The sequence below is a fragment of the Leptinotarsa decemlineata genome, unplaced genomic scaffold (assembly GCF_025532065.1).
Source record: "Leptinotarsa decemlineata unplaced genomic scaffold, Ldec_3_MD MMD2_tig00004307_RagTag_RagTag, whole genome shotgun sequence".
Taxonomy (NCBI): Eukaryota; Metazoa; Arthropoda; class Insecta; order Coleoptera; family Chrysomelidae; genus Leptinotarsa; species Leptinotarsa decemlineata.
The window spans coordinates 11628013-11640633 of record NW_027412606.1 but is presented as its reverse complement, the minus strand read 5'-3'; the positions used below and the strand labels follow the sequence as shown (position 1 = coordinate 11640633).

The following is a 12621-nucleotide window of genomic DNA, read 5'->3' as shown; positions in this document are numbered from 1 at the left end:
AGTAACTTATATGATTTTAAAAAAGACAAATCATATTACGAATGAAAATTCACAAATAATTGAGAGTTTGGTCGAAATGTGAATGTTAAAAGTTCAAACTTTCATTGACCACAAAAAATGTCCAACAATGTCTAAGATAAGATAGAAAGATAAAATGCTGAAAATACTAGGACATAAAATTTAAAAAAATAAAAACAATATAAAATAACGAAAATATATAAAATTAAAGTTTGAGAAAGTGATTATTGAGAAAATCTAAGGCATGCGAAAATTTTCAGACAATGAAAATCCGAATCTCAAACATTCACATTACCTGTATTTTTAATAATCCTCACGGCGATTCTAAAAATGTGGTATGATAGTATTCATAGACCAACAAAATAGTTGTGAACAAACCCAAAGTGCCCCTGATGAATCATCAACATTTATGAACTATTTGCCAAAAAATGTTTGTCACTCTCTGAGACTGCATTTTCATTTTTATATTCAGTCTGCTTGAACCTTTAATCCGACCTAGTTCGTTGTGTGCTTTTTTTGTTTTCGTAAATATGGGCTATCTTGTTCGAGATATTTTTACAAACAGCTGGTGAGTTATTAAAAATGCATGAAAATGTTTGCTTTAACCCATTGTGGGAATAGAATCATTCATGATTTGTTCGCATTCTAAAATGTGAACAATATATTGACGTATATGATGTATTAAAGGTGTACTTGAGTTCATATCTTCTTATAAATTTTGGAAATTTATAATACTAATCTGTTTTTTCGTTAACCAGCTATCGCTCCTCTTCAAACGACAACCCTCAGAAGTCGAAACATGTGCGAGGTGAGGATTAATGAGGTCTTACCTTTTGAAGTGCGATTCTTGGCATGTTTTGCTAATTTTCAATTGAAAAAATGTGCTCTTCTAATAAAAGATATGTTTGTATTTGTATTTCCTCGGACATCTTAAATTAATTTTACCTCAAAATTTGAGAGACTAGCAGCACTAGAATTGTAATATAGTCATGAAATATGGATCAATCCGCTTCTCACAGGTTTGAAAGATATGTGTATTTTCAGTGTCACTGTCAAAATCATATATTACTATCAGATTGTCCGTTTTTATGAGTATACTTTCAACTGATATATATCAATGATGGAAATAAACGCCATTTTGAATCAGTACACTCTTGCCAACGTAACACTAGTCGAATAATTCCGTCAGCATAAAAATTGTGTTTTCTTGATTCGATGAAGTTGACGAAGGCAGTTTTTGCCTGGTTGGTGGATTGGCGAAAGTTCTACCGGTGGGAAACTTATCGAAGTGCTTGAAAATATGGTAGACTATTGGCGAGAGGTCTGGGAAATATGGTGGCTAAAGCACCAAAACGAAATTTCGTAAACCAACGTCGAGCAGAACATTATCATTGCCAAATGCCTGGTTATTTTTCCGGAATGTTTCGGCTGCGCGTTAGTTCGATTTGGTCAAAAATCGCTTAACGACATCTTGTAATAATCTGAAAAGAGGCAAAAAATTGAAGTTTAGAAAAAAAATTAACAGCATCGATGTTATAGAGTACAAAATTCTTCATCGATCGGTACACACGACGACACAGTAGAATGAATATTTTTTGAAACACCTAAATATATTTTTACGGAATTTTTCATGTGAAATTACTTTTTCAACATCCATGTAGATTTTCTAGATTTTTCGCGAATATGTTAATTAATTGGCTTACATTCCCATCTTCATCATGGAAGCTTGGTAACCAGAATTCTGCACAGATGTATAGACATTTGTTTTTCATTTAATCACTGCCTAATTCTATCATCACTGCTTCTCCTAGCATCTCAACTAATTCTTTTTCATTTCAACTGCTCAAAATTTCAACTTTCTGAAGTCGACGATTCGGAGCCATGTAGAACTGAAATCCTCTATTGGCTATTGGCTGGCTATTGGCCTCATCAGCTCGGTGCAGCCAAGTGCAAAGATAGGCAACACTTGGATGCTGAAAACATAAAACAACACAACTGGAACACATTTCTGAAACCCAAACTGATGTCATATATACGGACTTATCTAAGGCGTTTGACAGACTTGATCACGGATTACTGCTATCGAAATTGTACAGGTACGGCTTTTCTCTGACCCTAATCCAATTTTTTGTATCATACTTCACTGACAGGCGTCAGTATGTTATATTCAATGGCTTCAAGTCTGTGGAATATGCAGCTACCTCGGGTGTTCCACAAGGAAGCAACCTAGATTCACTTCTCTTTAACGCCTTTATAAACGACATAGTTGAGGTCGTTGATGTCAACTGTTTGATATACGCGTATGACCTGAAAATATATTGTGAGATCAATGGCATCCAGGGCTGTCTTCAACTCTCCCTCAATCTGCAACGTGTTGAGCAATGGTGTTTTCGCAACAATCTTCCTTTAAACGCGAGTGAATGAAATGTAATGACGTACACACTGAAAAATCGTCCATTTTTATATCAATATTTAATAAACGATATTACACTTCAAGGACCTCTCACATTCACTGATCTAGGTGTTACCTTCGACACAAAACCGCACATGGAAGTCTCTCTGTCTGCTGCAAACAGAATGTATGGATTTATTGCACGAATCCCCAGAGATTTCTCGGATCCCTCTACATCTGAAACCTCATACTATGCTTTCGTCAGATCAAAATTATAATATGCATCCATAATCTGGAATCCATCTCATCAGTTGTATACAGAGAAAGTTGAATCAGTACAACGTCGTTTCCTAAAACTTCTCTCCTATAGATCAGACAATATCTATCCACCAATTGGATTTCCCCATGATGCATTGTTAGCTAGATATGCTATGAATAGTTTGAGTTGCCGTCGTGATTGTCACTCCACAAATTTTCATTATAAACTGATTAATAATTTAATTATTGACCCACATATTCTGCAAAAATTCGATTTCAATCTACCTCAACCAACCTCTAGAGTGGTTAATCCTTTTTATCTGCCAACACTACGTACAAATATTCTAAAACGTTCACCTCTGCATAACATGTGTGTCAAATGCAATTCAGCAAGGTGTCAGCTCGACATTTTCACTGTTCCATCTCTGAGATTTTATGTCTTTTTACTTCAGCTAATGCATTGTTTTTACCTTATAACTTATTGTAATTGTATTGTATTGTGATTTGACTTATATCCCTGTTATGTAGTTAGGTGTAACCTGTAGAACAGTGTATAAATAAAAAAAAAAAATGGTTCAGGATATAATTATTCATAACGTGGACGCCTCTCACTTCACGGATACATTTATATTTTAACGAAACCATTTTCAAAAATCAAAGTTAGCTTTGTAATAACTTTGTTCGGAATGACTTCGAGGATATGGTTCACGGTCAAATCCATTAAGACCTCTAGAATTCTTGTTGAAGGTTTCCTAGGGTGTGACCTTTTGTTCTTTATGTCGTTAACAGTTGTTTTGAGTTAGTGAAATTCAAACTCTATAGCTATTTATGCTGAGAGCTTTTCACCTCATAGTTCCACTAAGAAATATTATGAATATCATATTTTTTCATGATAATAATGATTTTGTGAATTTTTTAAATTACTATGATCAGTAGACAATTAGGAAAACTCATGAAAACTTCTTGTTGCAGAACATACTATTTTCATTAGAACGACATAAAAAATCATTACATTACAAAGAGATATGCTGCCCAGAAAATATCAATTCCTTCATCAATTTCTATTTTGTTCCCTACAAAGTAGTCCACCTGATATATAATGCAATTAATCCAGCGTTTTTTCCAATTTTCGAATCAGTTCTGATATGCACTTTTTGGTATGTCTTTGAGCTCTCTCAGCGGTTCGGTTCATCTTCTCAATCGTCGCAAAACGCCGTCCATTCATGGATATTTCAATCTTGGGAACAGGAAAAAATCGCAGGCGATAAATACGGTAGCTGAGGCATGATTACTGTGTTATTTTTGTCTAAAAAAATACGAACAAGCAATGACTTCAAGTTATTACTCCTTCATGACCCTACGACCATATATGATAGGAACTCCTGATGCATTACGCTACGGTAATAGAAAAAAACAGTGAGCGAAACATTGACATTTGATCGAACTTAGCGTGCTAGTCTCTCCTGGAGACTTCCATGAGACAACTGGACTTTGATTTCGATGTATTTGCATACCAATGATTCGTCACCAGCTCCCTTTTATGCCAATCTGAATTCCCTTTGACGTCAGTCAATAATTCCTGATCGATGTTCATGCGACGGTTTTTTTGAAAATTCAGCAATTTTGAAACGAACCTCGTTGCCACGCGCTTCATGCCCAAAATTTCTGAAAAAATTACATTGCATGAGCTAACTGATATGCTGACATCCGCAGCAACTTCTCTAATAGTGAATCGACGATTCCCAACATTTACAATGGACAATGGTTGTTGATATGCTGGGGCGTCTAGGGCAAGCGCCATCATTTTCACATCTTCTCGATCTTCTGTGAAAAGCTTGTACCTCTTGTAAACATTTTTCTGACTTAGAGTACAATCACCGTATGCCACTGTCAGAATTTGAAGTGTTTTTGTGAACTTCATTCCATTTTTTACACAAAATCTGATGCAAAGTCTTTGATTCATTTCTTTCGATAGCAGAAAATCGCCGAACACTCTAGACATCTTTTCAATAATGTTTTTAAGGACAGAACACAAGTACTACAGGAAAATTCTTGAAGCGCTCTCAGAGCAGTGCCTGTGCGAAAGTAGCGGTTCACATTGGATTTGAATCGCTGGAGATTAAATCCATTTGGAAAAACGTTCTTAGGAAGTTCATTCCACATAAACGGAGTTCTCCAGATGAAAGGGTTCTTAATCAGTGAAGTTCGAGGAGTACTAAGTTGAACCTCAAAACGATGAGCAGTTACAGTCCGTCGCGTATTTCTTATATGTGACGCTCTTGGTGGAATCAAATGCGCCCAGTCACTTAAACACCTGTCGTGAAAGTATCTAAAGTAGAAAGACAAATCTCCAACCTTTCTTCGATGTTCCAGGCTATCTCCAATCAAGTGGATGGTTCTTTCCTCGATGGAATCCAGCAACTTCAGGGTATGTTTGGGAGCAAAGCTCCATACATGAGAATAATACTCCAAATAAGGTCTGATCTGAGCTTTATAAAGGATCAAAAGTTGCTGAGGTGTGTATAGTTTTCTGGTTCGGAACAGTGTTCCAAGCTTTTGAAAAGCAGCCTTTGCAATTTCAGCGACATGATTGTGCCAAGACATATTGGTGTCCATTTTAACCCCCAACAAACTTATCGACTGTCTGACCGGTTCGGTGCCATTTATGCTTTTGAAGAAAACCGATGCCTGAGTTTTTGTGGCATTGAATTGGACCTGGTTACTTTCACCCCAATTCGAAATCACTTCTAAATCCTCATTAAGATATGCAACCTTCTGCTGCCGGTGAAGATGTGCCTCCGTAGACTATGTCCTGGAATCCAAATGGAAGTGTGCTACAAAGCAATATATTGGATTCTTGGTTTTTTCCAATAAGTCGTTGATATACAATAAAAAGAAGGTAGCTGGGGACTTATTTTATGGTAGAATCAAAAGATAAATCTGAATTCTTAGATATCTTAAACTGTTTTGACGCTGTCCTAACTATTAATGAATATACTCGTGTAACCAACAGATCTGGAACATGTATTGATAATATTATTATCAGAAAGGAACTAAACTATATATAACTCATGTTATAGACTCATGCCTCTCAGACCATCGAGCCCAACTTATAACCATTGAACAGCCTGAATGTACCAAAAATTCCAATTCCATTCATAAAAAACTAATTTCAGAAAGTACTATTAACAATATCATATCAGTGAAGCTGATACTAATTCGAAATGGAATATCTTCTCGAGTAAATTTTGTGAGCTTTTCAACTCTTTCTTTCCAACCAAAAAAATAAAACAGAATCCAATGAAAAACAAAAAGTGGATGTTGAATGAAGAAATCAGAAAAATTAAAGAAAAAGTAAGCATCTTGCAATTAATGGCTCTTGGTAATGAACAATTCAAAAATATATACAATGAATACAGGAAATCATACAGACTACTTTTGAATCAATCAAAAAGTGACTATTTCAAAAATATGATTGAAGAAAGTGACAACAAATCAAGAACCACCTGGAATGTGATAAATACCCTCAACACCAAGGCAGGAAATAGCAATACTGTTTTACCTAATATTCATGGGGACGGAGTGAATCTAGCGAATGATTTTAATGTTCATTTTGTAAATTCTGCACCAGCTATCGAGAGTTTTAATAACCACAACAGAATATTTCCTTATCCAGTTTGTGAAGAAGAAATAATCCAATTCAGCTATAAACTCAAAAATAAAATAAGGATAGACAATGTGCCATCAAAAATTTTAAAAAAGTGTATTCAGTCCTTATTACCAGTTCTCTGCCACATTTTTAACGAATGCCTAGTATCCGGTATCTATCCAGATCAAATGAAACTGGCCGTAGTTAACCCCATATATAAAAAAGGTGAACAAAATGACAAATAATTACAGACCAATAAGTTTGTTAACAGCTTTCTCCAAACTATTTGAAGTTATTAAATCAATGAGAATCATGCATTTTTTGTGGCACATGGTTTGTTCAATGATTTCCAAAATGATTCTTAGAGGGAAAAGTACCGAAATAGCCTTGTTCAAGTTTGTGGATGAAATTCAATATCTAAATGAACAAAACTCTTGTGCCTGTGGCGTCTTCCTGGACCTCAGTAAACCGTTCGACTGTGTTGATCATTCCATTTTACTTCGAGAGCTTTTCAATTACGGAATAAGAGGAAATGCCTTGGATCTCTTGAAATCGTATTTGAGTAACAGGAAGCAAAAAGTACATATTAGGCAACGAAATATTGAATTTTTCTCAGACTTCACTGAAATAGAAAAAGGCGTACCACAGGGAAGTGTACTTGTACCTTTATTATTCATTATATACATAAATGATTTCTCTGAAATTTACAAACAATCAAGTACTAAAGTTGTGAGCTATGCAGATGATTCCAATCTCATTGTACCAGTAAACAGGAACCTTAACTTGGAAAAATCCATTTCAAATAGTATTTCTATAGCATCCACATATTTCAATACCAAGTTATTGTTGAACACATCTAAAACAGACTGCATTTTGTTCAAAACTGTTCACATGAATATTTCCATTCCGGAGTATTTTCAGCTCAGTAGTGAAAGACTAGATATTTCAACGAGTAAAAAACTCTTAGGAATTTATATAGATGATTAGCTGAATTATGAGGTACCTACATATTGACTATCTTGCAAAAAAACTAGCAAATAAGTGTTATGCAATTCGAGTGTTGAGACATCACTTGAAAATCGATGCACTGAAAACGGCATATTATTAGTATGAGGAGAGAGTACACAACTGTAACGTATTTTTATAATGCAGAAACGTATATTGAAAACAATGTTCAATATGAATTATACAGACACTTGTCGTGGTACCTTCAAGGATACTATATATGCTACATATATTTATGATTGTGTACTTTTTGTAAACGAGAACATATCGAATTTTGAAGATGACTAATATAAACATGAGTATTCCACCCGACAGAAATCCAATTATATTGTTCCTAAACATAGATTGAAAAACACAGAGCATGGGCCGCATTAAGCATCAATTAGATTCTACCACAGCTTACTTTCTACTCATCATTATTTATCTGTGATATTTACTTATTTGTTCCTGTCATTTATACAGGGTGTTCCTTAAACACATGCTAATATTTAAGGAGGTAATTCTTAGACCCATTTTAAGGAAAAAACGTCCTATGGACATATGTCCTAAACGCCTTAATTTTTGAGATACAGGGTGACAAAGTTTCCAAAAATAATCAGTTTTTTAATAATAACTGAGATAATTTTGTAGACATCTTTGACATATTTGGTACATATGTTCCATGCCTCAAGGCGCATTCTCTGATGTACAATTTTCTTTATTTTCTCTGCCAGTGGCGTACGTACGAGTTTTGAAATGTACATTTTTGGCGAAAATATACTACGCCACTGCTTTATCTTGAATTAAAAATTATTTTTAAAATCTCCATACATTTTTGAGCATATTTGATTTGCTGGGTTTTCTTGTCCGACGCATGGTTTTCACTCAAAAAATTAAAAATCGCTTTACTTAAGGATAAATTCCTTAAAAATCTGATGCGGTATCGTGCATCGACTGAAAGCAAACTAAGAAATCAGATTTGTTTCAAAATAATTGAGGATCTGAAAGGTATTTGTTTGTTGTCAGATGCACTGTTCTCAATTAAAATTACGTCATAACGCAGCACCGCTTAATAATTTTTGAAAACATAAATTTAGTTATCCTGGAATAAATGACGTGTAGCAGAATTTATTAACTGCACCTCTTGGAAACATGGTGTTTGTCGATATGTGATTTCTTTTAAAGATTAATAGCAGAAAAAACAGCGTACCCACCATAGCAATAAAAAACGAATTCTCTGTATGTACAAACGTCAGTAGCTAATATTGATGTTGGTTTAAAGTAAGGTGTTGGTGTTAAAAACTGTCACAGCGCGTTTTGATTGATTTTGAAGTGTCATTGAAGTTATTTTGGTGGTCCGCTGTTCTTCTGAATATTAGTAAATATGGTAAATTATACGAATGCGGAAATGGCGCAAATGCATTACGTATATGGCCTTGCGGATGGTAATGCAACAGAAACCAGGCGCATTTATCAAGAAAGATATTCTAATCGTGCCTTACCAGATAGCCGAACCTTTCCAAATATTCATCGTCGACTTGGGGAAACTGGTAGTTTCAAGAAAGGGACTCCGGAAGGTAGACCTCATGTAGTAAGAACTCCTGAAATTGAGGAAGCGGTGCTGCAAGAAATTGAGGAACATCCTGAGACGAGTACGAGGAAGATCGCTAGAACTCTGGATATTTGTCATCAAATTGTTTGGCGTAGTTTGGTTGATTTTTCGTTATACCCATACCATATTTCAAGAGTGCAGGCATTACTCCCCAGAGATTTTCCACAGCGTGTGAACTTCAGTCAGTGGTATCTACAAAGTATTGCACTAAATCCGCAGTTTGAGACACACATTTTGTTCACAGACGAAGCAAATTTTTCTCGGAATGTCATTCAAAATTTCTATAACAATCATGTGTGGGCTGAAGAAAATCCCCATGCAATAACCGAAACCCATTTCCAACACCAATTTTCGGTTAATGTATGGGCAGGAATTATAGGTGATCATCTAATAGGCCCATTTTTTCTACCAGGACGCCTTGATGGTCGTTCTTATTTACACTTTCTCGAAGAAGACTTACCTGGGTTATTGGAAGATGTGCCACTTGCGTTAAGGAATCAAATATGGTACATGCACGATGGCGCCCCTGCTCATTTCAGTGTAATTGTCCGAAACCATTTAAATACAGTTTATCCTAATCGTTGGATAGGTCGCGGAGGACCTCAGCAATGGCCAGCAAGATCCCCCGATCTCTACAGTTTAGATTTTTTTTATGGGGTCACCTTAAAACTCTTGTGTATGAAACTCCCGTTAATACTTTAGAAGATTTAAAAGAGCGAATAGTTGCCTCGTGTGAAACAATACGAAATACGCGGGAATATTTGAACAGGTGCGTAATTTCATGCGTAGAAGGGCGGAAGCATGCATACTAAGTGCAGGTGGCCACTTCCAACAATTTTTATAATCAGTTTTGGTATTATTACTAATTAACAAATTTGTGCTATTCGTTTAGACTTACTGTCACAAAATAAAATAAAACTCGTTTTTGTGAAAAATTTATTTTTTTGCAGATTATGTTTTCAAATATTATTAGGGAATTGGTAATGCGTTATGAAGCAATTTTCAGATTCTCATTCATTTTAGAATTGATCTAATTTCTTAATATGCTTTCTGTCGATTTTTATTTTTTTGAGTGAAAATCATGCCTCGGACAAAGAAATACCAGAAGATCAAATTTTCTCAAAAATAAATGAGGATTTTAAAAATGATTTTATTTTGAAAAGAAAGCATTGGCGTAGTACTTTTTCCCCAAAAATATTCAAATATTCAAAAATACTCAAAAGTTAAGGCGTTTAGGACATACGTCCATAGGAAGTTTTTTTCTTAAAATGGGTCTAAGAATTACCTCCTTAAATATTAGCATGTGTTTAAGGAACACCCTGTATACTTATTGTATTTACCTAATCACGTGCTTTTATTTATATTAATTTCAAGTGACATTTGTAATGTTAATGTAATCATTTTTATGACTTGAGTTTTATCAATTGTTTAAATTGAAAGCTTTAATAAATCTATCTATCTATACAGGTAACTTTCTGTAAAATGTAAATGAATAAAAATAACAAGTTTTACATTCATATCTTCAGTGTACTATGTACTCACAGGGAAAGATTTTGGTAAGGTGTTCAACTACGACTCAAAGTGGCGATATTTTGATGTAGTGAGAATTCAAATTCTGGCTCCATCAAATAGGTCTGATTACTCTGATTCGATTAGTTTCTTAGTTTGATGAGACAAATGAATTGACTTGAGTGAAAGGCTGATATCTTTGAGCTGCTGAAGAAGTAGATGATTATAATGGAAATTTCGCAGTTGTTCTTTTTCTCGTTGGTTAAGCAAAACTACAATATCTGTGATGCTCTAAAGAGTGTTCTGCCAATAGAAAATGTATACCAGCATCAACCATGACATCTTGAGTTCAATTTGTTTTAGAAAAATTTGTGTATACTTGTTTAAATCGGGTCTTTTCTCAAACATCTTCATGACTTTAATTTTTCCTTTTTCAAAAATTGCTGGAGATGTATCATAACTGGTCATGACATGTAAAAACAGAATGTTTTTCGTGCAATGTGGATACTTATACAGACTAGCAGTAAAGTTTGTTTTTGATTAAACGTTTGAAAAAAATTATGTTTATCAAGTATTTATATGAGAAGATCTTTATTTTTGCCAAGGATAATTGTGTTACTATTGACTGATTTTTCAATTGTTATTTCAAGTATTAAGGCATCAACATTATTAGGAAATTGTCTTTTGCCAACTTCCTCGAACTTCTGAATAAGCATTTCAATTTTTTTTTCTTTCAACGACTTGATACAAATTCTTGACTGATAGGAACTTCCATCGCTTAATTGAAGTTCACTTCACAACACGTAAAAACGGCAGCGATTCGTCTCAGTTGTTCCATGGCTTTCATATTTTTACTGTTATCGAAGTAACCATAAAAATGGCAACAGCATTTGTACTCAAAGCCGAAGATGAGATCAAAGTTTTTGATATTGGAGATTGGAAAGCAATAAAGTTTACGCTTTGGTGTAGGAGTATACAATACCACATGTGAATGCGTTCTAGTCGCATTCTCTGCGCTCTACTCCAAAAATGGTTTATCGTACAGAAAAATGCTAGAGACATTTCTTATAGATAATCGGGCGGCAAAAATTTCATTGTTGACCACTATTCACTTTCTAGCAATAGGACGCAAAATTTAGCAAAAACATGATTTTTGTGACCTTTAGCCGGCACGACATTAATGTGTAGAATTTTCAAATCGTCATTAAAACTCTGTAATGAAGGTGTATCCTCACCAAAATTCAGCTCGCTAAATTTTTTTCCATATATTGGGATTCAACAAAACTAAAATGACTGTATTATCACTGAATAACAGGATACTTTTTATTTGACGTGTAAAGGAATTGTAACTAATTCGTTCGTGATCTGGAAAGGTTTAAAGATTACATCCATGAAGAATATCAATTTAGCACCAAACAGTCATTATAACCTTCTATAATACCCCACTTTCGTGAATGATTAGACGTAATTACGATTTGATTATATCGAAATTGGATATGGCAAGATAAATATGAACTTCAAACAAGAAATATATAATGAAACTTCATAATCATCAGGTTGGTCGAGAATTTATCTAGATCGGCCTTCATGAATCGCTTAGTTTATATTTAGACCCCAGCTGAAATATCACTTTTCACAGGTAGTCGTCTCAGTTCTTCTAAAAATAGTTTCATATTCATTATAGGAGTCTTTTTCCTGTTGTGCAGTGACTTATGATGATGTACTTCCAAAGAAAACATCACCACTGAATCAAGTCAACCGATAATTTTGCAAATACTGTCAATACATAAAATTGAATAAATTAGTATGATCTCCTATTTCACAATAGTGATTAGACTTTTAAATATAATTATCAGGGTGCATTCAATAAAATCATTATCAAGAAAAAGCAAAGTATCTTTTACGTCCCTAGGAATTCGTTTTTATTTAAATGATCGTTTCAACGTTGCAAAATAAACTACCTCACAAGAACCGAACTGAATATTGACGATATTATTTGTTGAAACTGAAAATTGTTTAATTTGGTAGAGACATACTGAAGGAAACAGACATAAACAAACTAATGATCTTCTGCATATGTTACAGATTTCAATTAAGAATTTTGGGATGATCTCACTGATATGTGTCATCATAAATATCTCAAAGACCTCTCTGAATTGGTTTCAAATTATTTATACATTGACATACTGAAAGGTCAAA

The 12621-nt window shown here is 34.4% G+C and overlaps 1 protein-coding gene across 3 annotated transcripts in view; it reads left to right on the top strand.

The window, feature by feature from the left end:
* The window catches only part of Fhos (Formin homology 2 domain containing), a 144867-nt gene that overhangs the window by 51960 nt on the left and 80286 nt on the right, over positions 1 to 12621 (top strand). Inside the window, exon 1 of one of the 3 annotated variants that reach the window (XM_074178985.1) lies at positions 447 to 586. The exons of the other annotated variants lie outside the window; for them this stretch is intronic. Coding sequence (XP_074035086.1) covers positions 549 to 586 — 38 coding nt within the window. The 5' untranslated portion in view covers positions 447 to 548. Of the gene's footprint in view, positions 1 to 446; positions 587 to 12621 lie in introns of those variants that run through there. 3 annotated transcript variants of the gene reach the window in all.